This window comes from Zea mays, chromosome 10, assembly GCF_902167145.1.
Source record: "Zea mays cultivar B73 chromosome 10, Zm-B73-REFERENCE-NAM-5.0, whole genome shotgun sequence".
In the NCBI taxonomy this organism is placed as follows: domain Eukaryota; kingdom Viridiplantae; phylum Streptophyta; class Magnoliopsida; order Poales; family Poaceae; genus Zea; species Zea mays.
In genome coordinates, this window is record NC_050105.1 from 16,456,987 (window position 1) to 16,483,311 (window position 26,325).

The 26,325-nt window shown below is 44.4% G+C and overlaps 2 protein-coding genes across 5 annotated transcripts; one reads left to right on the forward strand and one right to left on the reverse strand.

Moving 5' to 3' along the window:
- The first annotated feature begins 666 nt into the window (after positions 1–666).
- On the forward strand, positions 667–19,119 carry LOC100384721 (uncharacterized). Of its 4 annotated transcripts, XM_035963162.1 has the most exons (15): positions 667–872; positions 2,563–2,648; positions 5,570–5,717; positions 5,827–6,084; positions 14,738–14,912; positions 15,036–15,097; positions 15,181–15,344; positions 15,703–15,800; positions 16,453–16,511; positions 16,597–16,731; positions 16,817–17,067; positions 17,142–17,301; positions 17,979–18,060; positions 18,127–18,168; positions 18,719–19,119. In XM_035963162.1, exons 2-15 carry the CDS (start codon positions 2,566–2,568, stop codon positions 18,934–18,936), a joined length of 1,935 nt encoding a protein of 644 aa, XP_035819055.1. In that variant the 5' UTR covers positions 667–872; positions 2,563–2,565; the 3' UTR covers positions 18,937–19,119. The 4 variants fall into 4 exon arrangements, with proteins under 4 accessions (XP_035819055.1, XP_035819057.1, XP_035819056.1 ...); XM_035963164.1 differs by lacking the exon at positions 667–872 and having other exon boundaries at positions 2,357–2,648; positions 5,834–6,084; XM_035963163.1 differs by lacking the exon at positions 667–872 and having other exon boundaries at positions 2,362–2,648; positions 16,429–16,511.
- Positions 19,073–23,268, reverse strand: LOC109943147 (zinc finger BED domain-containing protein RICESLEEPER 1). The gene is made up of 2 exons (XM_020546000.2): positions 22,953–23,268; positions 19,073–21,754 (listed from the first exon to the last, which is right to left on the reverse strand). Exon 2 carries the CDS (start codon positions 21,722–21,724, stop codon positions 19,499–19,501), a length of 2,226 nt encoding a protein of 741 aa, XP_020401589.1. The 5' UTR covers positions 21,725–21,754; positions 22,953–23,268; the 3' UTR covers positions 19,073–19,498.
- Between the last annotated feature and the right edge of the window lie 3,057 nt (positions 23,269–26,325).

Genomic DNA, 26,325 nt, shown 5'->3' on the forward strand with positions numbered 1-26,325 from the left:
CAAACATGAGCCAACAAAATTACTCTAAATGCAAATAAAAAATCAAACACTTAAAAGAAAAATTTATTACCATATTTATCAATAATAATTTAAATACATTATTTTTGGTTGATGATTTTTATAGTGTTACACATTTGGATGTGTTGCATCACGATAACACCGTATTATACACTTTAGTACTTGCGTGACACACTTGCTTACTAGTGGCTTGTCTAGTACGTACCTTCTTTATCTTCACACGATTTGCGCTGCAATTGCATTTGGTGTAACTTCTATACTTGCCGCTTGCCAAACACGTAAATACTCTGCCTTATCTTAATTGAATAACAGCTTAGAGGTGCGCTTACAATTTGCGATTTTTTCACAGTGAATTCCACGCAAATTTTATTTATTCTTATATGCTTTTCGTATATAATTCTAACTCGTACCATTGATAATTCATACCAGATCGCCCAAAACACGTACAAAGTAAAATTCCATCCACGAAAAATTACTTAATGAATAACAATAATTTTTTTATCCATAATCATGTTCGTGCAATCGTAAATCCAACAAGAAACCGGTTTCAGCGTCTCATCATCATCAGGCCACGACGGCCTGCCTACACGTAGAACCGGCGTGCCGGCGCCAAAGGCCAAACAGATGACGCCATGACCTCATCGGGAGTCGACACGCAGCCGGAAGCACAGCAGGCGCACTACCTAGAGTCACACTCCCCAACAACACAGTGCCACTCCACTCCAAGGAAGTGCTTGCCTCCCGCTCTCTGCCTCTCCTACCAATTTCAGCTCAGCTCAGCTCTGTTCTGCTCCCGCAGCACCAGTACAGAACACCCCAGAGGCAGCGAGTCCTGTTCGGTGTCCGGCTGGAAGGCCATGGGGGCTCCAACGTCTTCTGGAAGTGGTGAAGCAGCGCGCGTCTGATATGACGGAGACCTGTGTATCTAGATGATGCATGTGCCCAGACTGCAGGAAAAATGATATCAAATTTGACTGCTATTCTGTCAACCAGGGTTCAGTTCTTAACCAAAAACTGATCGAGACCGATATCCGATTAATCGCGATAAAAACAGGTAAAAACCAGCCAAATTCACATTTAAACCAAATTTTGAATTGAAATGACTCGAAACTGATTAATCATCTGATAAGACCGATAAATCGGTCATTGAATTGATAAATCAGAATAGATCGGTAGAAAACCGGCTAAATTCACGTCTAAACCAACTTTTGAACCGAAACATTACAAAACTGATTAATCGGTCGATAAGACCAATAAATCGGCCTTGAATTGATAAATCAGTAGCTGGTGTGAAGAAATCAAATCACTTGTCGTCTGGCAAATAAAGTATATTAAGGTCACAAAGTTTAAACAAAAGATGGCCTAAATATTATCACAAGTTAAAATATTTCAAGTTCAAAGGAAGAAAATCATCAAAACCTAGCTACTAGAGGCCACCCGTTTATCTCTACCTGATGCCGATTAATCGGTTACAGCAGGTCCGGCTAATCGATAAAATTGACTATTTTTTTTGAAACTTGTTTGATTTTTAGTTTAGAATCGGTAGCGTGTTTTCAAATTTGATTTCAATAGAAAGTCTTACAATAATTTATAGTGTTTATAGAAAAATAGCATCAAATTTGTTCAAAATTTATAAAATATTCCAAATTTACGGTCAAACCGACCCAAATACCGATTAATCAGCCGGTTAGCCTGATTTATTGACCGATTTGGTGACCCTTGCTGTCAACACTCACCTTTCCTATCCTATCTATGTGTCCTCTATAGGTTTGGGGTAGGGTCGTATGTGCATGCATCGTTGCATTTTGACGTGTAGTATTTGCAAGCAGGACTCTCCTCGTATTTGCATCACGATAACACCGTATACACTTCAGTACTTGCGTGACAGACTTGCTTACTAGTGGCTTGTCTAGTACGTACCTTCTTTATCTTCACACGATTTGCGCTGCAATTGCATTTGGGGGTAACTTCTATACTTGCCGCTTTGCCAAACACGTAAATACTCTACCTTTTCTTAATTTGCGATTTTTTCACAGTGAATTCCACGCAAATTTTATTTATTCTTATATGCTTTTCGTGTATAATTCTAACTCGTACCATTTATAATTCATACCAGATCGCCCAAAACACGTACAAAGTAAAATTCCATCCACTATAAATTACTTAATGAATAACAATAAAAATTTTATCCATAATCATGTCCGTGCAATCGTAAATCCAACAAGAAACCGGTTTCAGCGTCTCATCATCATCATTAAATCAGGCCACGACGGCCTGCCTACACGTAGAACCGGCGTGCCGGCGCCAAAGGCCAAACAGATGACGCCATGACCTCATCGGGAGTCGACACGCAGCCGGAAGCACAGCAGGCGCACTACCTAGAGTCACACTCCCCAGCAACACAGTGCCACTCCACTCCAAGGAAGTGCTTGCCTCCCGCTCTCTACCTCTCCTACCAATTTCAGCTCAGCTCTGTTCTGCTCCCGCAGCACCAGTACAGAACACCCCAGAGGCAGCGAGTCCTGTTCGGTGTCCGGCTGGAAGGCCATGGGGGCTAGGGCTACCTCCCCTCCGCCATGGAGGCGTCACTGCCTCTGCCGCGCCCTCCACTTCCTCGTTCTCTTGCTCTGGTCAGTACGCACTTCTTGCCGGTTCTTATGGTTCTTTCGCTCCACCCGTAATTTTAGTTCATCGATTCGTTGGAGTTGTACTATTTTGCAGGGTTTCCCGAAAATTTTCCGTTCCCGGTGGTCTGGGGGAAACGGTTCCGAACTGATTTCGGCAAATTTCATTCAAAATTTTTAAAACTGATATAAAAAATCAGAAAAGTATAATAAAAATAGATATTTATGAGTAAAAACAACGAATTTAGCTGAGAAAACAAAGTTCCCATATTTACTTTTATTTTTTTTAAATTAATCATCATTTTTCGGTAAAAAAAACGAATTTCGCTGAGGAAACACGGATTTCGACCGAAAATTCAAAATTCATTAAAAAAACAAAAATATATGTACCGAATCTCCGCTGACAAATCCGAATCTCGTTTTTTAATTTGTTCTCGAAAACTCAAATTGGTCCAGAAATTCGAAATTCACTGACTTTCGAACACACCAAAAAATAAGGGAAAATGAGATGGTTAACTCTGAGTACTATCTCATCTTATTACTAACAAGACTGTAAGACTGAGTTATTTAGGCTAAGGCCCTATTTTTCTCGAACACGCAGGAGATCTGCGTATCATTCCATTAATAGATAGAAGAAGGTACAACACACCACACCCGACACACACCTGACACGACACACACACACATGACACAACAAGACACAAGACACAACACAGCAACCACACACAACCACTCTGAACAAGCCACTAGACTATCCCCCTGGGTCAAGCATAAACATAAGAGTTAAAAGCAGGTTCAGCCCTTTTGCCCCGGCACTACACCACATCCTGAGCTCATCGCCAGCGAGGGTGAGAGCACTCGCCAGACTTGGCGATCTCCCATTAAACACGCAGTCGTTGCGATGACGCCAAAGGCTCCAAGCGCCAAGAATAACTAGAGAATTGAAGCCGGATTGGAGATCACGGGGAATCTTCTCCACAGCTCTGCTCCACCAGTCATCAAGGCTGCAACTAGCATTATCTGGTGAAAGGTTAGGCAACCCAGACCTGCTTAACAAGGAATACCAGAACTGTCGTGCAAAGACGCAAGAGATGAGAAGATGTTGTATTGTTTCCTCTTCTTGGTCGCAAAGGGGGCACACACTGGGGTGGGGTAGCCCCCTTCTAGCAAGACGGTCTGCGGTCCAGCATCTGTTGTGCATGACAAGCCAAAGGAAGAAACTGCACTTTGAAGGTGCCCAAGATTCCCAAATGCGCTCATATGCTCCCAAAGAAGTGGAACCAAGAAATAACATATCATAAGCCGACTTTGAAGAGTATTGGCCTGTCGGGGAGAATTTCCAGATATGCTTGTCTGGCACTCCAACATTAATGGAGTAATCTGCAATGACTTCACTAAGAGTTAAAAAATCAGAGAGGACATCCCAAGTGATGGTGCCTCTCAGATCCCGAATCCAAGCCATCTCCACGATACCCTCAGCCACCGTTCTCCTATTGGTAATCCTGGTCGGGACGATGGCAAAAATATGAGGAGTTAGATCCTCAATCCTCAACCCCATCAACCATCTGTCCCTCCAAAATAAGGTGTTACGACCATCACCAATTTCTGTAATCAAAGCTGTAGAGAGGATAGATTTCAGAATGCTGGAACTCTGGAGAGGTAAATCAGCCCTGGACAATGATCTAGTGACCCTGGACAATGATCTAGTGTGACGACAACCAAGTGGAAGGGCACTCGGATTTGCGTAGAGGATGCAGTCGTGTCGGCGATGGTGTGTTGTGTCATTGTCAAGGGGACGAGGCAGATCTATTCATCACCCTAGGTGATGGACCCTCACCTGGACCACCCTGGCGCGCCCACCCGCCCGCCCGACCCGCGCGCCCCCGCATGGCTTTGTCCCTTGCATGGCTCCCCCGCGCCCGCCCAGCAAGCCAACCGAGCCAGCCTGCCCAGCCGACCGATCGAGCCGTCCCCGCGCCCGGCCAGCCGACCGAGCTGCCCCCCGCGCAAGAGTCGATCCGAGCCACCGTGAGCTGAGCCATCTCGTCTTAAATGACTTAATGTAGCCTAAAATGACTTAAATGTTACATAGACTTTGGAATGACTTAAAGTTACATATAATGACTTAAATATTGTTTGTACGCTAGAATGACTTAATATTTTTTGGAATGACTGAACCAATAACATCAGAAATGTCTGAGAAAACCCAGAGAATGTTGAAACAATAATAACTTAATGTTTTCTGAAAAATGATTTAATATTTATGTTACCTAGACTTTGGAATGATTTAAAGTTACCTAGAATGACTTAATATTTTTCTAGAATGACTGAACAAATAACATAAGAAAACCCACAAAAATGGTTGAAAACAATAAATAACTTAATGTTTTCTGAAAAATGACTTAATATTTACTAGAATGACTTAATGTGGCTAGGAAACGAGCCGCACGAGGCCTAAAGCCGCACAGGGGGCGCAGTCGGGCAAGCGCGCGTCAGTATGGTCCAGGTGATGGACCACCTAAGTGATTAATAGAGTTATAGTTATATATACACACACTAGGTATATGCTCGTGCGTTGCCACGAGGCGGGGGAGCGTGAGGAGTGGCGCCTAGGCTGTAAATATAATTATTGTTTATTTCTAAACACTAAGTTACACGTAGTCTGGTGGTTAGCACCAAATTTGTGGAGGAGAGGGTTGTGGGTTCGAGTGCTCATTTAATACTATTTTTTGTGGGCGCGGGACGTGGAGAGGGTGAAGCCGTGGAAGTACAAAAAACTACCTTAAATTCGCAAAAAAATACAGTTAAGTTCTGTTTAGAGACGATGTTTACTTACACAGCTTCATGATTTGATCTACTCTAAGGAAGTAAGGATACACAACTAAAGAAAAATAACTATTACTTCCATTTTTACATGTAAATTTCAGGGGTACTTCCGAGGCAAACAAAGAACAGGCCATGTTGCCTCCAAGAGGGTGGAACTCGTATGATTCTTTTTCATGGATTGTAGACGAAAATGCATACCTGCAAAATGCACAGATCATGACAGAGAAGTTACTCCCACATGGATATCAGGTTATTCGCCTCCTAACTCTTTAATTTGGTTATAGATAAAATCATAAGAATTCTGTGTCAGCAAAATCCTGACGACTCGATTGACTTTTGATTCTATCTCTATGGATAGTATGCAGTTATTGATTTCCTCTGGTACCGGAAATATGTTGACGGTGCATACACAGATTCCTATGGATTTGACAACATTGATGAATGGGGTCGACCTTTTCCGGACCTTCAAAGATTTCCATCGTCTAGAGTTGATAGAGGGTTCAGTCAAATTGCCAGTAAGGTTCATGGAATGGGCTTGAAATTTGGCATCCATTTGATGAAAGGGATAAGTGTGCAGGCTGTTAATGCTGACACGCCTATCTTGGACATAAAGACGGTACTATTCTTCCTTTTATTTAATATGCTACTACATGACAACTAGTAGTGTTCAAAATTAGCATTTTACTTTGGAAGTCTTGACAGGATTGTCCAACTCTGCTATTAATCCTTGTTAACATCATGTTTTTTTTCTCGAACGCGCAGGAGGACTGCACGTCATTATATTAAGAGAGGAAAAAGGTCCAAGAGGACCAAAGTACAATGCCCGTAGGGCAAACAGAACACTTGACCACAATCTAGACCCTACTCATAATAGCAGGAAGACCAAAACTTGCTAGCTGTTTAGCCCCAGCCCTCTCCCAACAACTTAACTCATTCAGAAATAAGCTTTTAACAAAACACAGGGAAGGGTTTACACCATCAAAAACAGCTTTGTTCCTAGTCAGCCATAGGCACCAAGACCCCAAGATAATGAGACTGTCGAAGCCTTTCTTTCTGTTTTTGGGCACCTTCTTAAGCACCTTCCTCCACCAATCAGCAAATGAGATTTCATGAACAGCAGGAATGAGATCCCCAAGACACAAGGGAACAAGAATAGCATGCCAAAATTGCCTGGCAAAACTGCAAGTACACAGAAGATGTTGCACTGTTTCCTGCTCTTGGTCACAAAGAACACAAACAACGGGGTGTTGCAGCCCTCTCCTCCTTAATCTATCAGCAGTCCAACACTTATTCCTTATCGCCAGCCAGAGAAAGAACTTGCATTTTGGGGGAGCCCAGGATTTCCACAAACGTTTCCATGGCTCAAACGAAATTGAACCCATGAAAAAAGCCTTATAGCAAGACTTTGAGGAGAACATCCCAGAAGAAGAGTGCATCCAAACATGTCTGTCAGCATCATGAGAAAGCCTAACTTCCCCCAAAGTATCCCATAACAACAGATATTGCTGCAACCCACTCAAGGAAAGAGCACCATGAATATCACTGACCCAATGCCAATTATCCAGAGCCTGTGCCACCGTTCTGGAAGAATACGCCTTGCGGCCAACCATACCCACCACCTCAGGGGCAATGTCTTGGATATTATTCCCATGAATCCATCTATCCGACCAGAAGAGAGTAGTAGCCCCATTCCCTAAAATGGTAACAACCGACAAATCAAAGAACTGTCTAACCTGACGCTGCACTGGAAGGGACAGCCCACACCAAGGTCTGCTTAGATCCGTCTTTTCCAACCATAACCATTTTGCCTGCAATGCCCAGCTTTTGAGCTTAAGGTTAGGGATCCCAAGCCCACCAAGCTTCAGAGGCCTCGTGACAACTTCCCATGGAACAAGACAGCTACCACCATTAACTTCCTTTCTTCCTCTCCAAAGAAATCCTCGCCGAATTTTATCAATTGATTTAATAACCCACTGAGGGACATCCTTATCCTTACTACTAATTAAGTACGGAGCGTGGGCGCCTGGCGCGGCCAATGCCCCCGCCTCGCATCTCCATGGTGCTCCAGCCGCGACCACCCCCTCCCCTCGCTCCATTCGTGACCCAGCTCGTCGCCCCCGCCCCTTCCTAACTTGCTCAATCCGCGACTGCGACCGCCGCCGCCCCCTGCCCCTTCCTCCCCCGCTCCATCCACGACCGCCCCACCCTCCCACACCTCCCCACCGCCCCGTGCGCCCATGGCTCGCCAAGTCAGGAGCCAGTCCATGGACAACCTCATCGGCAAGCTCGACTTCTCCGCCGGCGTGGCTGCGGCCAACAGCGGGGCCTTTCCGGGGCCCAAGAAGTTTAGCCTCGAGTTTGTGCGTCCTCTCGTTTTTGTGTGTCGTCAACACAGCTGTACACCATGCCGCCCCATCAACCTCCGTGCTCTGATTTCTCCGCTCACCCCCATCCCCTTCGCGTGCGATGCTCTCGGCGAAACTGCCGCCCACGGCCCCCATCCGGATCTGCGCACGCCGCTCCCAGTCCCATCCCACGCCAACTGGTGAAACAGCCGCCCACGCCCCCATGCCAGATCCGCACGCGCCGCTCCCGGGCCCCTCGCCTCGCTCCGACCATCGCGCTCACAACGTCCCATCCCTGGTCAAAATTTCAGATCTCGCAACAATCGTGTTGATCCTCCCAATACCGCTGCTGCTGTCAACGCGGACGCCGACCTCAACCACTCGTGGATGGATACTACCGAGAAGGTTGTGATATATTTGGAGTAGAGTCTGCCATCATCGTACTATTCCTCGCGCCATCTAAGTTCAGAGTCGTCTTCCTCCTCATCGCTTTGCAGAGTGCTGTACCAACTGCACAGTACCTTCAATCCTCTGGTCAGCCTTTGAGACTTCAAGTTTTTCCATAGTGGTAGTAGCCGCTGCAAACACATCGTTGTTGACACCTTCGGCTATAACCGTCCCAGCGCCTGTTCCGACTTGCTCCTGTATCATATCACTTCCCTGCTCTGAAAAGTTGTTAATATGAGGTTGGATGGTCACATCCAAAGCACATATATCAGAGACGGTCATAGCATCTTCACTTTCTGCTGTATACTGCTTCAAATTCAGCCCATCACCTTGCACTGAAACGGCCTTGGGATGGTTGATAGCAGGTATTGGTACAATTTGTTTTTCAGGCGTAGTTTCCTCACTAGCTACTATTCACTACTGCTCTGGCTTCTCACTTTGATGCTCTGGATTGATACCAGCAAGATGCACAGAATGACAGCCGATCAAGGACAGTGGAAGATGAGACAAGGTTGCACTAAGCCCTTCTGTCCTGGGAGGGGAATTGGTTACCCCCACTGACGAAAGAGATGCAAGCAAAGAAAAACTTGTTGTCTGCATAGGAACAGGGCCACCATTCTCTTGATTAGATGGTGAGGAACTGCTATTAACAGCGCTTGTTTGCTTCTTTATAACCTGATCACCATTATCATCCATTCTACTCTTTTTTTTGTAGCCATCATCATCTTTGTCTTGCTGCTCTTCACTCACCGGTAGCTCAATTGCTGGTTCAAAACAGTCAGGCTCAAAAGCTACCAGAACCTACGCGTTTTGTGTTACTTCATATATCATGATAACTTATGTACAAAAATGAGTTATCGTGATATATGTTTCCGTTGCAACGCACGGGCACTCACCTAGTTGATTGCAATAAGAAGATAAGTCGGAATGGCCGATAGAACAAACTTCACCAACGCAGTCCGCCCAGCCAGATTGAGCAGCCGAGCCTTCCAGTTAGGCAGACGATCTGCAATCTTCTCAATCCATAACTTAAGGTCACATTTCCTCAATTTTTTAATCAGATATTGGCAGCCCCAGATACTTGCAAGGAAACGCAGCGGGACTGCAATGCAGCACACTGCAACCAGCAAGCACCTGCTGATCATCACATCTAATTGGAATAGCACTGCTCTTGAGCATATTGGTTACCAGACCAGAAGCCGAACCAAAACAGTTTAGTATTATTTTAGCACAATTCAGATCCGCTTCAATTGGCTTTATGAAAAGGACCACATCATCCGCATAGATGGAGACTCTACTGCGGACATCAGCTCCCCCAAGGCCCTGCAACAAGCCTCTATTTTCAGCAACCCGGAACAAGCTGCTAAGCACATCCATAACCATCACAAATAGCATGGGAGAAAGAGGATCTCCCTGGCGAAGACCTCTCCGATGAAAAATATGATTACCAGGCGAGCAATTCAGGAGCACCTGAGTAGAAGAAGTGAATAACAGGTTGGAGATCAGATTACGCCAAACAGGACCAAACCCCAAATGCGCCAAAATCTCCAATAAAAACGCCCACGAGACTGAGTCGAAAGCCTTGGAAATGTCCAGTTTCAACAACAAACTAGAGATCTTCCTCTTATGAAGGAACTTAATCGATTGTTGCACTAGCATGAAATTGTCGTGAATTGACCTTCCTCTAATAAAAGCACTCTGGTTAGCTGCCACTAGGTCCTGAAGATATGGTCCCAAACGATTAGCGAGGATCTTAGTGACCAGCTTAGCAAAACTATGAATCAAGCTAATTGGTCGAAAATCACCAGCTGAGGAAGCATCTTCCCTCTTTGGAAGAAGAATGAGATACGCTGAGTTCAGCAAGTCAAGTTTATAGGCATCACCATGGTAAAGGGAATTAAGAGCAGTCATTATGTCGACCTTAATGATGTCCCAGCATGTCTTGTAAAGTTTTCCTGTAAAACCATCAGGCCCAGGAGCCTTATCAGAAGGGAGACTAGCAATGGTGTCCCTAACCTCCTTCTCTGAAAAAGGCTGCTCCAAAATAGTTAGATCCATCGCAGCCCTGTGACAATTACTCAGATCAATAGTAAATGGCCTCTGCAAATCAGCCCCCAGCAGGTTACGAAAATACTCCTCAAGAATTTGTTGCATATCATCATGGTTGGTAGCCAATCTTCCATCTCCCTCAATTTTGGAGATGAAATTCTTTTTCTTTCGATAACATGCCTGCGAATGAAAGAACTTAGTGTTGGCATCACCCTCCTTTAGATAGTGGATCCGTGATCTCAACCGAGCAACAGTCCTTTCAAGAGACGCGAGGCTAAGACACCGCTGCTTCAACAAGTTTAGCAACCAAACTTCTCCACTGGACAGAATTCTGATATCCTGCGCCATTTCCAGCCTATGCAACACTTCTCTGACAAGCCCCAGCTGCAACCTTACATTACCCACTTCTTTATGCCCCCAGGACTGCAATGCGCGAGCTAACCTTTTAAGCTTCAAAGACACCTGCTCCAACGGGCATGAGCCCCCAACTGGCAAGCTCCAGGACGCACCCACCACCTCCAGAAAACCAGGAAATTTGGGCCAGAAACTCTCAAAATGAAACCGTCTTTTCCCCAAGCAGCCCTCTCTGACCTTGAGGATCAAAGGACAATGATCTGAAGATGTGGTAGCATTACTATGAAGAGAAGCGTCTGGAAAAAGATCTTCCCAACAGCTAGAGCAAAAGACATGGTCCAGCTTAACAAGAGTTGGAGCATCTCTCTGGTTGGACCAAGTATACCTCCTTCCCTTCAAATGAATCTCTTTCAGATCCAAGAAATTAATAAGCCTACGGAAGTCCCCCAACATAGCCCTGTTAATATTGGAATTGTTCTTGTCTTCCTCCCTGAAAATTAGATTAAAATATCCCCCAATGATCCATGGTCCCACACAGGTATTTCTGATTTCTCTTAATTCGTGAAGAAAGGAGGATTTAAGATTGTCCTGGTGAGGACCATACACTCCAGTGAACCACTAGCAAGAACCATTTTTCTCTTGCAAATTAACTGAAACCGAAAATTGCTTGATAACTGAAGCCAAAGATGAAAAAACCCCATCGCGCCAGGATACCAGTACCCCTCCTCTGGTACCAATCGCTGGGCTGTAAACAAAATTGCTGAAACCAGACCCCAAAATTGAGAGCACATCAAAATCTGAAATAGAACAAAGTTTGGTTTCCTGCAGGCAAACAATCGAAGGTCTAATATCAACCACCAAAGATTTAACAGAATCTCTCTTCACACGATCATTCAGCCCTCTCACATTCCAGATTAAAAAACAACTTGAGTCCATCGAAACAAAGAGCAAACACCACCAGCAAACCAGCCCCACCACACCTAAACAGGTCCGTTCAGCGGCACCGTCCAGCCAAACAGCGCTGCCAAAGCAGCAATATGGACGCTAGAGAGCCCAGAAACAAATAGCTCCGCATAATTACTGCCATCCTGGACAGAAATAACTTCATTATCATCACAGAAACCCAAATGCCTGCAGACCTGGGCAGCAGCCTCAGAACCGAGTTCTGGAGGAAATTTGGCCACCCTCCTGCTCCGCCTTGGTATAAAATTACTGGGTAGAGGCTTCTTCCTTCTCTTTGGAATCTGTGGAGTTGGCAGCAAGGCATCCACCGGTTTAGTGACCAAACATTGGAACTCGCACAAGGGCGAAGAAATCACCATAGAATTATCAAGACCCGACTGAACCAACGGGCCATCCTGATCATCCAAAATAGATGGTCTCAACCTCCTAGAGTAGACTTTAAAAACAGGCGGCTTCAAATTCCATCTAGCAGAAGAAGTATTGACAACACAACTCACTGCCAACAACGAATCCTCCCTCAACTCAGCAGCCAAATCAGCAGAGGCACCATCAGGAGAATAAACGGGAACCACAACATCACACAAGGCCAGAACACCAGGCGCCGCCAGCTTCTCAACCGCAGCACACGGGAGGGTAGGGGCATCAACTGGTTCTGCCAACGAATCCGAAGAGACAGACGCCGCCACATCATCACTGTTATCCATTAATGCATCCAAAAGCTCCACATCATCAGAGGGTCCAACACGCGTCGACGAGGAATGAAGACGAGGACCCAGCCGCGAGTGCACCGAAGTCCGAGGCAATGAGGCCTGATCACCCAGCCTCTGCACCCGCCTAGCCCGACGACTCTGCTCCGGCTCATCATCAGAGGGATCCGATGGAGGTGGCTGCAGCTGCTCCTCCACAAGAACACCCTCCGGCCCAATAATCTTCACAAACACAGGGAACACCAACGAACGTGGAATCCAGACTTCGTCTTCATCGGGGACCGCTGGCTCCACAGCATGAAGGTCCAACACCTCAGGCAACTCCACGGGAGAGCGGCACCATGCACTCAACCTGATGACTGACAAGTCCTCCCCGCTGGTAGAATCCGGGTGTAGTCCCTAAATCAGGCAGTATGGACCAAGCAAAACCTCCGCTGTCTCCAGTCCCCAAAGGTGAGCAGGGATACCACGGAGTTCGACGTCAATGAGGGAAGACAAGACACTGCCTCCCGAAGCAAAAGCCTGCCTAGTCCATCTCTTAATATGCAACCTCAATGGAGGGACAAAGAGCGACGGTCCTCCACTAAACACTCGCCCAGCCAGCTCCTCCGAAGGGAAGAGGACAATAAAGGAACCTGGCGCAGCACGACGTAGGCGGAGCGCATCGGCATCAAGGCCAAACCTTGAGGCGAGCGCCTCTCTAACCTCCGTGGCGCAACCAGTTCCTTCCTGCCCAACAACGCTGACGATCAGGGCATGGCGAAGCTCCAACTCAGCACGGTCGATCATTCTGGACCGCCCAATAAACCTCACAGGACGAGGACCATCCTGAGCCGCGGGCGACAAGTTTCCCGAAGATAGCAGCAGAGGATCACCGCCAAGACCACCACCAGTCCCGGCCCTGCGCTTTCGCTGCCCACGACGGGTACGCCGCTTCCCGCTGATCGCGACATCGGAACCACCAAGCGTCGAGCCACCCGCCATGGCATGGTCGCCACCAGCACCCGCCATGGCGTGATCGGCACCAGAGACCGCCGCCGATGTCTCCTTGGAAATTGGCCGCCACACCAGTCTGCGCACAGGAGCGGCCACAGGAGCGGCCAGGTTTGTCTGAAGAGCGACCAGGTTCGTCTGCCTGCGCGGGCACTCGCTCACACGGTGCCCCCGCCGCCTGCAGAAGAAGCACCGAACCCTGTTTGAACACCGCGCCGCCCGATGATCAGCAGAGAAACAGTTGAAACATCTGCCCCGCAGATCAACCGGAACGGGTCTGGGTTCTGGCTGGGGAGGGCGACGAGCCAAGCGGCGGCCGCGGCGACTCTGGACAGTCTCCCAGCCGCCACCAGCACTCACCACCGCTACCCGAGAAACAGGGCGCTGTGAGGACACCAGCGCATCCCTGTAGGAGCGGCGATTCTGAGACGGGGCCACACCCACGGCCGCCGGGACAACACCCGCGCCCGCCGGGACAACACCCGCGCCCACCGGTACAACACCTGCACCCGCGGCGTGCGCCGGGACAGCACCCACGCCCGCCGCGCCTGCTGCGCCGTCCTCACACCACCGCTGCGCCTTGGAACGACCACCGCATGCAGAGGGCCCCGCCGACGCCGGGGAAGAGGAGAGGTGATTGGCCGCCGGGATCGGAGTGGTCTCCGGCGTGGGGCTGGTGGAGGAATGTGAAGAGGCGTCGGGGGTAGAGGAGATGGTCAGGGGATAGGAAGGGTCAGGCGGGAAAGGAAGGGTCGCCATCCTATCTCTTGTTAACATCATGTTGTTACCCCAAAACCAACAATCATTGTTAAAGTTAACTTATATACACAGGAACCATTCTTCCTTCCTTTTTTGAATATCGATATGGATGATGATGTTAAAATTCATTTTTACAGGATTACCTTATGTGTTGGATAAATTGTGTCTGAAATATTATCATTTCTTGAGTTTTTTTGGAACATAGCAAAATGTTGGATAAACTGTATCTTTGCTCATGGTTCCCCTGGGCACCAACAAATTTATGATTTTACTCTGCTCCATTATTCCTTAATCTTGAGTGAAATGTTCTTTCCCATAGTATTTTTAGTTACGTATATGATATTTCTGTGGTTTTATATTATATGATGTTTTGAATAACTTAGCCACTGTTCTTCCAAGATTCTTGAGTGTGTGGGTTTGTGTTGTAGTGGTTATTACGCCTTTTTTCTTCTTCATGCAAATATGTGCATCTCTCTTGCATGCTTGACAAAAAAAAGTGTGTTTTTTTACTGCAAAATTTGAACTTCTACTTACAATTAAAAAAATTACTCTTGGAAACAGGACATCACACTTCGCCCATACTGAAATGCAAATAGAAGTTGTTGTACTCTAGTTTACAACTCTTAGAATGGTCTCTTGTGATTCTTTTCAGGGAAAACCATATCTAGAGGATGGCCGTCAGTGGACAGCACGAGACATAGGTCTCAGTCACAGAACTTGTGCGTGGATGACTCATGGATTTATGAGTGTTAATACAAATATTGGAGCTGGAAGGGCCTTCTTAAGATCTCTTTATCGACAATATGCTGATTGGGGTGTTGATTTTGGTATGCTTATTCTTGCATGGTTCTGTGGATAGCATACATGTATCTCAACTCTTGAACCTTTCCATCTGCTGCCAAAACTGAGGATTGAATAAATTCATATTGACCATTCTGTTTTGTTTGCAGTAAAGGTCGATTGTATCTTCGGCACAGATTATAGCCCAGAAGAAATCATCACTATTTCAGAGGTATAACTCCCTATCCTGTAATTAATTACACTAGCTCATCGAAATCAGTGCATTTCTGGAATAAGCTAATACCTATATTACAGCTATTGCAAGAAATTGATCGTCCGATCATCCTGTCAATCTCACCAGGAACTGCAGTTACTCCAGCATTAGCTGAGAATATTAGTGATCATGTTAACATGTATAGGATAACTGGAGATGATTGGGACAACTGGAAGGATGTGAGCTCGCATTTTGGTGTATCAAGGTAAATTGAACAGATATTTTCTTCTTTTTCTCCTGCATTTCTGATTTTTTCTTTGTTCTGTTTCATTGTATCATACTAAATAAAAAACTCGACCTGTGGAGGGTAAGGCAGCCCTCAGACATTGTGTTAAGAAGACTTTCTCATGCAAGTCGAGAAAACCTCTGAACCACTGCCTCACTCATACACAGTCCATATAAGAACGACTGTGATCAGGGACAGATACCACCTAACAAACTCGGCTAGAGGCCCTTTCGCTTTATTGCATTATACTCATTAGTTTTTATACCTTGTAAATGTATGTTGCCTAATAAATAAGAACTTGTTTCGTACTTTTTTTCCCTTTGCATACTATATGCAGTTCCTTCGCTACTGCTAAGAAGATTGGGGCCACTGGGTTGCGAGGAAGATCTTGGCCAGACTTAGACATGCTTCCATTTGGATGGCTTACTGATCCAAGTATGATTTAACTCTACGTTAAGAAATAAAATTAATCTTGATTGTTGTCTGGATCTAATGACTTTTAACATTGAATAAAATTTTCACAATATTCAGGAGAAAATGAATCATATTTTTCTATTAAATGCATGTTAGTAAATTTTTGTATTAGTAAAGAGAGTAAATTTCAAAGACAAAGTAACAAACAATATGAGTGCATCCTTTCCATCGTTCAAATATATTCTTTGCGGTGACGGAAGTTCCATTTGGGCACTGTGGATAATGTATGTCCCAGCTTGGTACTTTTTAGTAATTGGGGTTGGTGTATGAAATATCTGAAATCTGCATAGGAAATGTGGAAAATCTACACTTTCATGGTATTAGTTATTCTCTTTTATAGAACAGTATTAATTTATTTTAGCCAAAGAGAGAAACTGGCCTAGCTCAGTTGGTAGCGGGTATGGGTGTATTAATTTATTCAACTTCATTATGCCATCAATTTATTTAGCTACGTTTAACTCCATCTTGAAAGTTTTCTTGAATTATTTGAGTGTGTCATATCTTATCTCTGTTTTTCTTTTCATTCCCTTGTTCTTTTTCCAATAATACCATGAATGAGATAATATACATGCAGGTGTATCAGAAACAGACCCTATTTCTTTTGTTAATGCAGGTGTAAATCAGGGCCCTCACAGGAAATGTAACCTTACTCTTGATGAACAGAAAGCACAGGTTGTTGATGATCACTTCAAATTTGAGTGTTCTGTATCTTTTTTGTATAGTAATGAACTCTTTTTTCTTTGACATGACCTTACAGATGGCACTTTGGTCAATGACTAAATCACCTCTCATGTATGGAGGAGATTTGAGGAATCTTGACGATAGTACATTAAACATAATTACCAATTCTGGTTTGTTGAAGATAAACCACTATAGTAGAAATAACATGGAGGTACCTGCACTGGAGGCTTCCTATTAGAATGATGTCTGCTTTGTAAGCACAAATGAATTGTAAACTGACCTGTCAATATTTTCAGTTCCATTATGTGCACAGTGAAAGGACATCAAATGGAGAACATTCTGGTCACTTTAGGTCTCCTTATCCTGTTCGTGTTACCAAGAATGATGGCATATTTGTCAGTCTCACTGCTTGCAGCGACGATGCAGCTAAAGGATGGTATATGTTTCCACAAGATGGGAAACCAGATCATATATGCAGGAACTATGAAATACTGAATGATAAAAATGTCTCATTTTGCCTCGGAAAAACAAAACGTTTTCTTGCATCGTAAGATCCACCCTATTCATAAACAGATAAGTGCTCACTTAATGATTTGTATTAACACATTTTATACATTGTAGGGATGTCCTTACCATGGACACCAAGGAACACCAATCAAAGTTTCATATTTCAGTTACAAACACTGATGATACTTGTTTGGATGCATCTGCTGGTCGAAGGCAGACTGCCTCAGAGATCAGGCTTCCTATGTTCTCTGCATGCAGGTGGCATGCAAAACAGGTAAGATCTCTGCTGTCACCACCATCTTCCCAGTCATTTCAAAAGAGAAGATTATGAAGTGTTGCTTACTGCACACAAAACCTAACACATTACTAGCTATAATTTCTGGGAGTTAGTATATGTACTATCTAAGTTCAACTCAAAAGCTTCCTCATACGTTATACATAAACAGGGTGCGGGCAACAATTATTCTTTATTTTATTGTGTTAACCAGAATTCAAACTCGAGACTCCAGTTTCAGCAAGTAAACTCAAAAGCTTAAGCTATTAGGGAGCATGGGCAATTCACTTTATTTCAACTAGTAATTATCCTGTTCGGCAACCAGGGTTTTCGATTTCGATAGTAACATAAAATTCAGTCACCTCCGAAATTACCAAAATTCGCAAACCACAATTTTTATAGACTTGCACATGAAGTATTTTTTTTTCTAAAAAATAGATCTAAACAAATATTAGCATGATTTTTTACTACACATACATTGAGTTGAAGAATATGCAACATAAACAATATAAACTATGAGTTTAGAGCTATATAGCATATGTATTAATGCATTACAAAAGTTCAGTTTTTTTTTTGCCACCACCAAGATTATGGAAATTCTCGAATTTCAGTGGAATTTTGCCGAAATTTTGCCAACTGAACTTGTGGCATTTGTTACACATGAATAATGAATGCAGATGTGGGAGTTAAATGCGAATGGAAATCTTGTGAGCAGCTATTCAAGGTTATGTGCCACAGTGGAATCAAGGGACGAAGGAGGTATATATTACATAACTTTTTTATTTTGAACTAAGTGACATCACTATATTTTCCTATGAAATATAGGTACCAGTGGAGGTCGGGCATGGATTGCAACTGGAAGTGAAGGTTAGTTATCTTATATGTATCCTACATGGCATCCTCTGAATTGGTTTACTCCTGTGAGCAATCTACATATTTGTCGATTAGTTACATACACAACTCTTTTAATTGGCTCATCTGCGATACATGAAAACTTGCAACCAGAATTACAATATTTCCATGTGGTACATGTGCTTCTTCTGTGTTAACAAAAGGTCTTTTTTTAGGATAACAAAAGGTCTTATTGGTAGACTGATATTCTTAGACTGATCACATGACACACAAATCATACCAAGACTGCAGGATAGAGATTTTAGAAGAGTGGATAATAGAAACCTTAAGAGGTTGCCTGGAAACCAAATTGCAAAATTTTGGATTTTTTTTCCACCACCGAAACTACTGATATTCGCAAAAAAAATCACTGAAATTTTGAACCCTGCCTTTAATAAATTTTAGCAGTCTGATATATGTTCCTTATCGAGATAGTTTCAGCTTCAAATGATGACCATTTCATCTTGTTTCTATTTCGGGGTAATGCATGAGATTTTTTTTTCTGAACCTGTCTTCCATGGTGCAGGAGAAATCTATCTCGCATTCTTCAATCTCGACTCCATGAGCAGGAAGATGACCGTTCAAATATCAGACCTTGGAAAGGTTCTCGGAAGAAACCTTTTGGAGAAAAACCCATGTAGCTACACTGAAGTTTGGAGCGGGAAGAATTTCGGCCCGGTGAAGGAAGAGATTTCAGCGGTGGTTCATTCGCATGGCTCCATGGTGTTCGAAATCATATGTTGAGATTGCAGTACTGGGCAAGTTGTTCGAGAAGTTTGCAGTGATAATTTAGTTGTAAGCTCCATTCCTGTTGATCCTTTTTTACCCTTAGTCCGGAGATGGAAGAGATACGTTGATGAACCATTAACTAGATGTCTGCTGGATTTGACTTCAATGAATAACAAAACAAACAAACAAACAAACAAACAGGGGGTGAACTGATCTGTATTATTTTGCTTCATGTCCTATTGGACTCGACGACTTCTATTTAGTGGTACAAAGTTAAGCTATTCATAATTAACAGAGGAACATCTAACACGATTTGGAGGTTCAGATGACAAATCCCTAAGACATGGCTGTCTGTTCAGCCAACAAAAGAACTGAATCATTTGCCTATTAAATACTAGGAACAAAATTATCTGGTGATCCTGATTAACAGACATAAACAACTACTGGGCTGGGCTGGCTGTGACGGGACGAGCATACTTCACAAGCAGTAGCATCCCTGAATGGTGTGATCCGTTTGTTATGTACGCTAGAGATGGAATGGACAAGTTTTCACTTCTTCACTGACACAAAACTGTGGCTATGGAGCAGGAGATGAATGCCGTAGCCAGTCTTTCGCGCAGAACAGTGCCTCCAAGGTTTCAGGGTGCAGTGAGCTCTGGTAGTCGTCAAGCATCTTGGCTTCAGTCCCAGCTGCGAACACAGAGCTGCCGCGACCAACGGTGGACACCGGTATAGCAAGAACATCTCGGGCCATCCTCGAGAGTGTTGGGTACCTGACGGCATTAAGCTTCCACCAGTTCAGAATGTCAAACTCCAAGATGCGTGGAACCAGGGCTTCTTCCAAGTACTGATCTAGCTCCGACTTGACAATGGAGACCTCGAAGCCTGATTGTAGATTGCCAATGGAAGTAGGATCTCTTGGAATGTTCTTATCCCCAACATGGTTTGGCATCAACGGAAGTGTCTGTGTAACATACTCTTTGTAAAGCTCATGTACAACACCATCCACCAACTTGACATACTTAGCGCCCTTCGTCGGACCGTAGATTTTGGAGTAACTGAACTCAACAATCTTCATCTTGAAACGGGGATCCATCACAACAGCAATGGCTAGCACAACATTGCAATCTTTCCAGTACTTGCCAAACGTCTCATGCACGCCTTTTGCGATGCTGCTGGAAACAGAATTAGGATCTTGATGATCTGTGGCATTTGAAATCTCTCTCTGAATTGTCCAGGCATCATGGAAAAATATGTTGGCAGTTGGATTTTCCACTGCCATAATGTTGTTTGCAGAGTCATACAACAGCTTCAGATACCTGCAAGCAACCTCGACTTTCTCCCAGTCCACTGCCGAAGGTGCTTGGCTGTAGTTACCATCGCATTTCTCCAGCATGGTGAACGCCTCCTTATAGTCCAGAGCTGCCTGCAGCATGAGATAGGTTGTGTTCCACTGGGTTTTAATGTCTAGACATAGAATCTGGTTACTAGGAATTTGCAGTTGCAAAATGATATCAGCGAACATCTCCTCATGGCCAATGCGACATTTTATGAACTTGATACTTTCACGGATTTTGTAGATAACACTTTGGACCAAAGCAGTGACATCAATTGCGACTGCAGTCAGCATATGGGCATAGCACCTCACGACCGAAAATTGCCCCCCAAGCATTGTAATATTATTTTTGGAGAGTTCCTCTCTCAAATTCAAACTGTAGATGTCATGCGAGGAGGACTCATAATCTCTAGTAATGGTGAAGAGTTTGTCTGACATGTTCCACTGATGAAGGCTTCTGCTGATGGCTTCAGTAACTGCATCATCCTCTGAACAAGACCAAGGGACCATCATGAAGTTGAGCATTCTTCGGTGCAGCTTCCATTCAGAGTCAATGAATTGCCCTGCAAGTGAAACATATCCAAGAGTTTGGCTAGTGGTCCAAGTCTGCACTGTGAGATTTATCCTTCCAGGAATATTTTCAACTTGCTTCAGCAAGCTCTTTCTTTCCTTCAGATAAACTGCATAGACCTCTGCCTCGACTGCATCTTTATTAATCACCTTGAAACTAGGCTGCAGGCTCTCAACAAAGGATATGAAGGCTGCTTGTTGAACAATTTGCAGAGGATAGCCATGCAGAATAATCATCTTCGCTAGGTATGATTGACAACGGTCTGGATTGAATGGAGCATTTGCGTAACCAGTACATGTGCTGCGGCACCTCATAGAAGGTTTCTGTACAGTACCCTGACAATCATTCTCTCTCCCTCCTGCTGTAGGCTTTTGAACTTCAATCTCAGGGCAATGACCCTGGGTAATGTGCCTCTTCAGATGACTAGTGCCAGACATCTTTAATCCAGAACTGTATGCAAATATCCTCTTACAATGGTTGCAGCAGGCTCGTGTGCATCCCTCAGAATCTTCCGTAGTGAAATGCTCCCAGACCATGGATGTCTTTCTTTTGCGTTTCGATGAGGTTGGTGGTTTCACCTCAGTGGTAACATTGTCGTTACCTATCTCATTACCTCGAACTATCTGACTGCAACGACGAAGGACTGTTTGGCCATTACGATCTATCTTGCTACCACTAGGGACAATCTCGTTTCTGTGAACCATCTTGTTATCATGGATGTCGACCATCTTGTAATCAAGGACCGTTTCAGCGGCATGACCCATCTTATCACTGATAATCGCTTCACAACCAGTAACCATCTCATTGCCACCAAGGAAAATCTCATAGCCTTCAAACACCGTCTCAGTGGCAGTGCCATGCACCATGGAGGAGTCATTGCTGTTTGGATCACCCATGCTGCTAGCTTGCTGAGAATAATAGCTAAACTGTTCGGAAGAAATATGATCATGTCAGACATAATGTAGTCAAACCAGGACACAGGCAATGGTTGTTTTTTACGTACGGATTGGGTGGCCGAAACGAATACCGAAACGAATTCTAGCTTGATTTTTGCTTCACTAATTTATATAAACTTTGATCAGCTGGAATGATTCAGTGTAATCTGATACAAACTAACAAGGCCTTAAAGAAACTATAAAACACACTATATATATCTAGTGAAAACGTCACAGATATTTGCACAATAAGTTGGATATACATTCAGCATTGCATCAAGTACGTTTTTCTTTCAGAGCATAAGTGCCACAGCACTCAGTCATTGCATGAAATAACAATGGGCCCAGGAAGTGGATCCAAATAAAAAATTCATGCTTGTAAGCTGCAGGCTATTTAAATATGACAGACTTTCTAGTCGGGAAGCAGTGTACTTGCTTGTAAACAGAAGAGGACGATGGAGGGGGAAAAGGGATGGAACTGCGACCAAAAAGTATACCCCACATCCCATATACTGTCGATCGCTTGTACAGCAAGCACATGATATTATTTAGTTCTACCGTGTCCTAGTCCTACAAATGCTTGTTCAATCCTGCATTCATTTGACAACAAGACCTCTGGCCGTGGGCCGTGTCAATAACAACTCACGCTTGAACACACCGAGCAATCAGATTGGATAGTTGGGATGGAAATTATGGCAGTAAGTTTACACTTTACACGAAACAGATTAAGAGAAGATCAGGAAACACCATATTAAAATTATTGCATGCTTTTTGGTTCGAGAACGAATTGCATCCGGTTTCATCTAATGATGTTCCCTGACCACATGGTGTTGATTATATCAGGCAAGAAAATAAATTGGAAACCGGTCGAAAGTCGAAACTAAACCTCAGGCTCGAGCGAGTTACGATGATCATCGAGAAGCTTCCTACCACAGCAAGCACGCACCCTAGTACCCTACGGACATACAAAGATTCAAGCCAGCATGCAATCAAGACCCCAACCCACACCACCGACGATCGATCTACCCGCCTTCCATAAGTTAAGGCCCAATTAATCTGAGCAAGCGATCACAGTAAACACCCCAAACTCAGCAATCAATCCGCAGAGGAACACACATGAAGCGATTGTGGAGGAAGAAGACGGCTTGCAGTTGCGACCTAGCTATAGCTAGGTGCGGTGCATGGATACCTTTCAGCGGAGGAAGGGGACGAGGAGGTCCAGGAAACAAGTCGGATCGGCTCGGCGGAGGCTATAGTGGATCGGAATGCGTCTCGCCTCGGCCCAGCAAGGATGAAACCCTAGATCATGTTCCGCCGGCCAGAAGAAGAACGCCGGGACGCGGAGCTAGCTTTTTATGGACTCGTTTCGTGTCCAGACCAAAAGGGAGAGCTTCCTCCACTTGCCGTTGACAGGTTGGCTTCCGGACCGGAAACCTTTTCCTTTTGTTTACGTAGATATATCCTTTCCGGTAGGGCTTATCCGCTTATATGGGGCTAATAACCGGCTAATTAAGCTTCCAGAGTGTCCATAAATAAAAGCCCCTCGAATATGATCTTTTAAAAATTAGTTTATAGCTACCCTATCCATCTTAAATTACAGAAATTTTTAGGTATACAGATTTTACTATTTATTCGAATATACAGTATGTCTAGATAAATGGTACGGTAAGAAAATGATTATCTATAATAACTTATAAATTTATAATCTAGAACTTATAAACAGTAGATGAGTTTTAAAATGTCTTGTAATTTATTTAGAACTGATGGACCTACATTTAATAGAGAGAAATAGGATTATAAGTGTGTGTACTGTATTTATATATTACACCTGGGTGCATTCAATATAGAGAATGCACCCAGGCCGAACCTACGCGCCAGGAGCACCTGGTCTGAGCCAACCGTCCCACCCAAGCCAAACCGACGCTTCGTCTTCGTCCCTCCTGCACGCTTCCGACAGAACCTTTTCACTTCAGACTCAAGTTTGCAATTAGAGGATACCCCTAGTTGCAATCAACAAGCAACAAACGTTGCAACTGGAGCAACAACAGAGACTCAAGTTTGCAATTAGCGGATACCCCTAATTGCAATCAACAAGCAACAAACGTTGCAACTGGAGTAACAACACACTATGCAATGGTAATCAAGGAGTAAAAACAGAGACTCAAGTTTGCAATTAGAGGATACCCCTAGTTGCAATCAACAAGCAACAAACGTCGCAACAGAAAATCAACAAACCACGCAGTTGCAATCATTAGTTGTAACCAATATTGAACAAACGCCGGTGGTGCAATGGTAATCAAGGAATAAAAACAGAGACTCAAGTTTGCAATTAGAGGATACCCTTAGTTGCAATCAATAAGCAACAAACGTTGCAACTGGAGCAACAACAGAGACTCAAGTTTGCAATTAGCGGATACCCCTAGTTGCAATCAACAAGCAACAAATGTTGCAACTGGAGTAACAACACACCATGCAATGGTAATTAAGGAGTAAAAACAGAGACTCAAGTTTGCAATTAGAGGATACCCCTAGTTGCAATCAACAAGCAACAAACGTCGCAACAGAAAATCAACAAACCACGCAGTTGTAATAATTAGTTGCAACGCGCGGGGACAGGGAGGCGCGCGGCGGCGGGGGGGGGGGGGGGCAGGGAGGCGCGCGTACAGGAGGGCCGAGGGCGTGCTCTTATGGGGAGGCGTGCTCGGAGTGTTAGGTGCTCTGGTCGGATAGAGAGTCTTGGGGTCTGTGCATCCACAAACTAAAATACACATGTGTGCATTTTAATGCCGCCGTATATATATATATATATATATATATATATATATATATATATATATATATATATATATATATATATATATATATATATATATATATATATATACAGCGGCACTAAAATGCACCTGGGTGCATTCTCTATATTGAATGCACCCACCTGCAATAACACCTCGAGCACGCCTCGGCCTCCTGTATGCGCGCCTTCCTGCCCCCCGCCGCCGCGCGCCTCCCTGTCCCCGCGCCACCCTCTCCCCCACCGCCGCCGAGTGCCACCCTCTCCCCCACCGCCGCCGAGCGCCACCCTCTTCCCCACCGCCGCCGAGCGCCTCCCTGTCCCCGCGCCGTCGCGTGCCTCCCTGTCCCCGCGCCGCCGCGCGCCTATCTGTCAGCGCGCCTCCATGTCCCTCGCATTAGGTGTGATTGCAACTGCTGTATAATTCTACCCAAATATCTGTTAAAATGTAAACACAATGATTGCAACTGCTGGTGTGTTGTAATTGCAACTGCTGGTGTGGTGTGGATGCAACTGCTGAGTTGCTCTGATGTGATTGCAAGTACTGAATAACTCTGGAAATTTTGTTAAAAAATATGATTGCAACTGCTGGTCTGGTGTAATTGCAACGGCTGGTCTGGTGTGATTGCAACTTCTATATAACTATGTCCATAAATTTGTTAAACAAACAATGATTGCAACTGCTGTCTGGTGTAATTGCAACTGTTGGTCTGGTGTGATTGCAACTTCTTTATAACTATGTTCAAAAATTTGTTAAACAAACAATGATTGCAACTGTTGTCTGGTGTAATTGCAACTGTTGGTCTGGTGTGATTGCAACTTCTATATAACTATGTCCAAAAATCTGTTAAACAAACAATGATTGCAACTGTTGTCTGGTGTGATTGCAACTGCTTTCTAGTGTAATTGCAACTGCTGGTCTGGTGTGATTCCAACTTCTATATAACTATGTCCAAAAATCTGTTAAACAAAACAATGATTGCAACTACTGTCTGGTGTAATTGCAACTGCTGGTCTGATGTGATTGCAACTTATGTGAAGAGGTTGAGTCGTTCGTGGAGAAAGAGGGGCGTGGGCGGGAAAGTGAAAAGGTTCTGTCGGGAGCGGGCGGGAGCGACGAAGACGTGCGGGAGGGACGAAGACGGACGAAGACGACCTGGGTGGGACGGCTGGCTCGGACCTGGCGCGTAGGTTCGGCCTGGGTGCATTCTCTATATTGAATGCACCCAGGTGTAATATATAAAAACAGTATATATATATATATATATATATATATATATATATATATATATATATATATATATATATAGGGTGATGGTAATGGGAGCCCTGGGCTTCCATTAGTATGGGAAGCCCCAGTCAGGTATATCTACGCGCGCTCGATCTGGTTCTGGTTCTGGCTCGAGCGGATTACAGCGTAAAACGTGACCTAAAACAGCGTAAATGAGTACAAAATTTAGCATAAATCTTATATCTGTTTTGTAACAGCAAACGGGGCCTAAAATTACGGCGTAAAAATCGCATGCAGCCGATCGTGCGCGGGTTCTGGCTCGGGCGGATTCCAGCGTAAAACGTGAGCTAAAACAGCGTAAATGAGTACGAAATTTAGCGTAATTCCTATATCTGTTTTGTAACAGCAAACGGAGCCTAAAATTACGGCGTAAAAATCGTGTGCACCCGATCGTGCGCGGGTTCTGGATCGGGTGGATTTTAGCGTAAAACGTGAACCAAAACAGCGTAAATGAGTACAAATTTTATCGTAAATCATCGA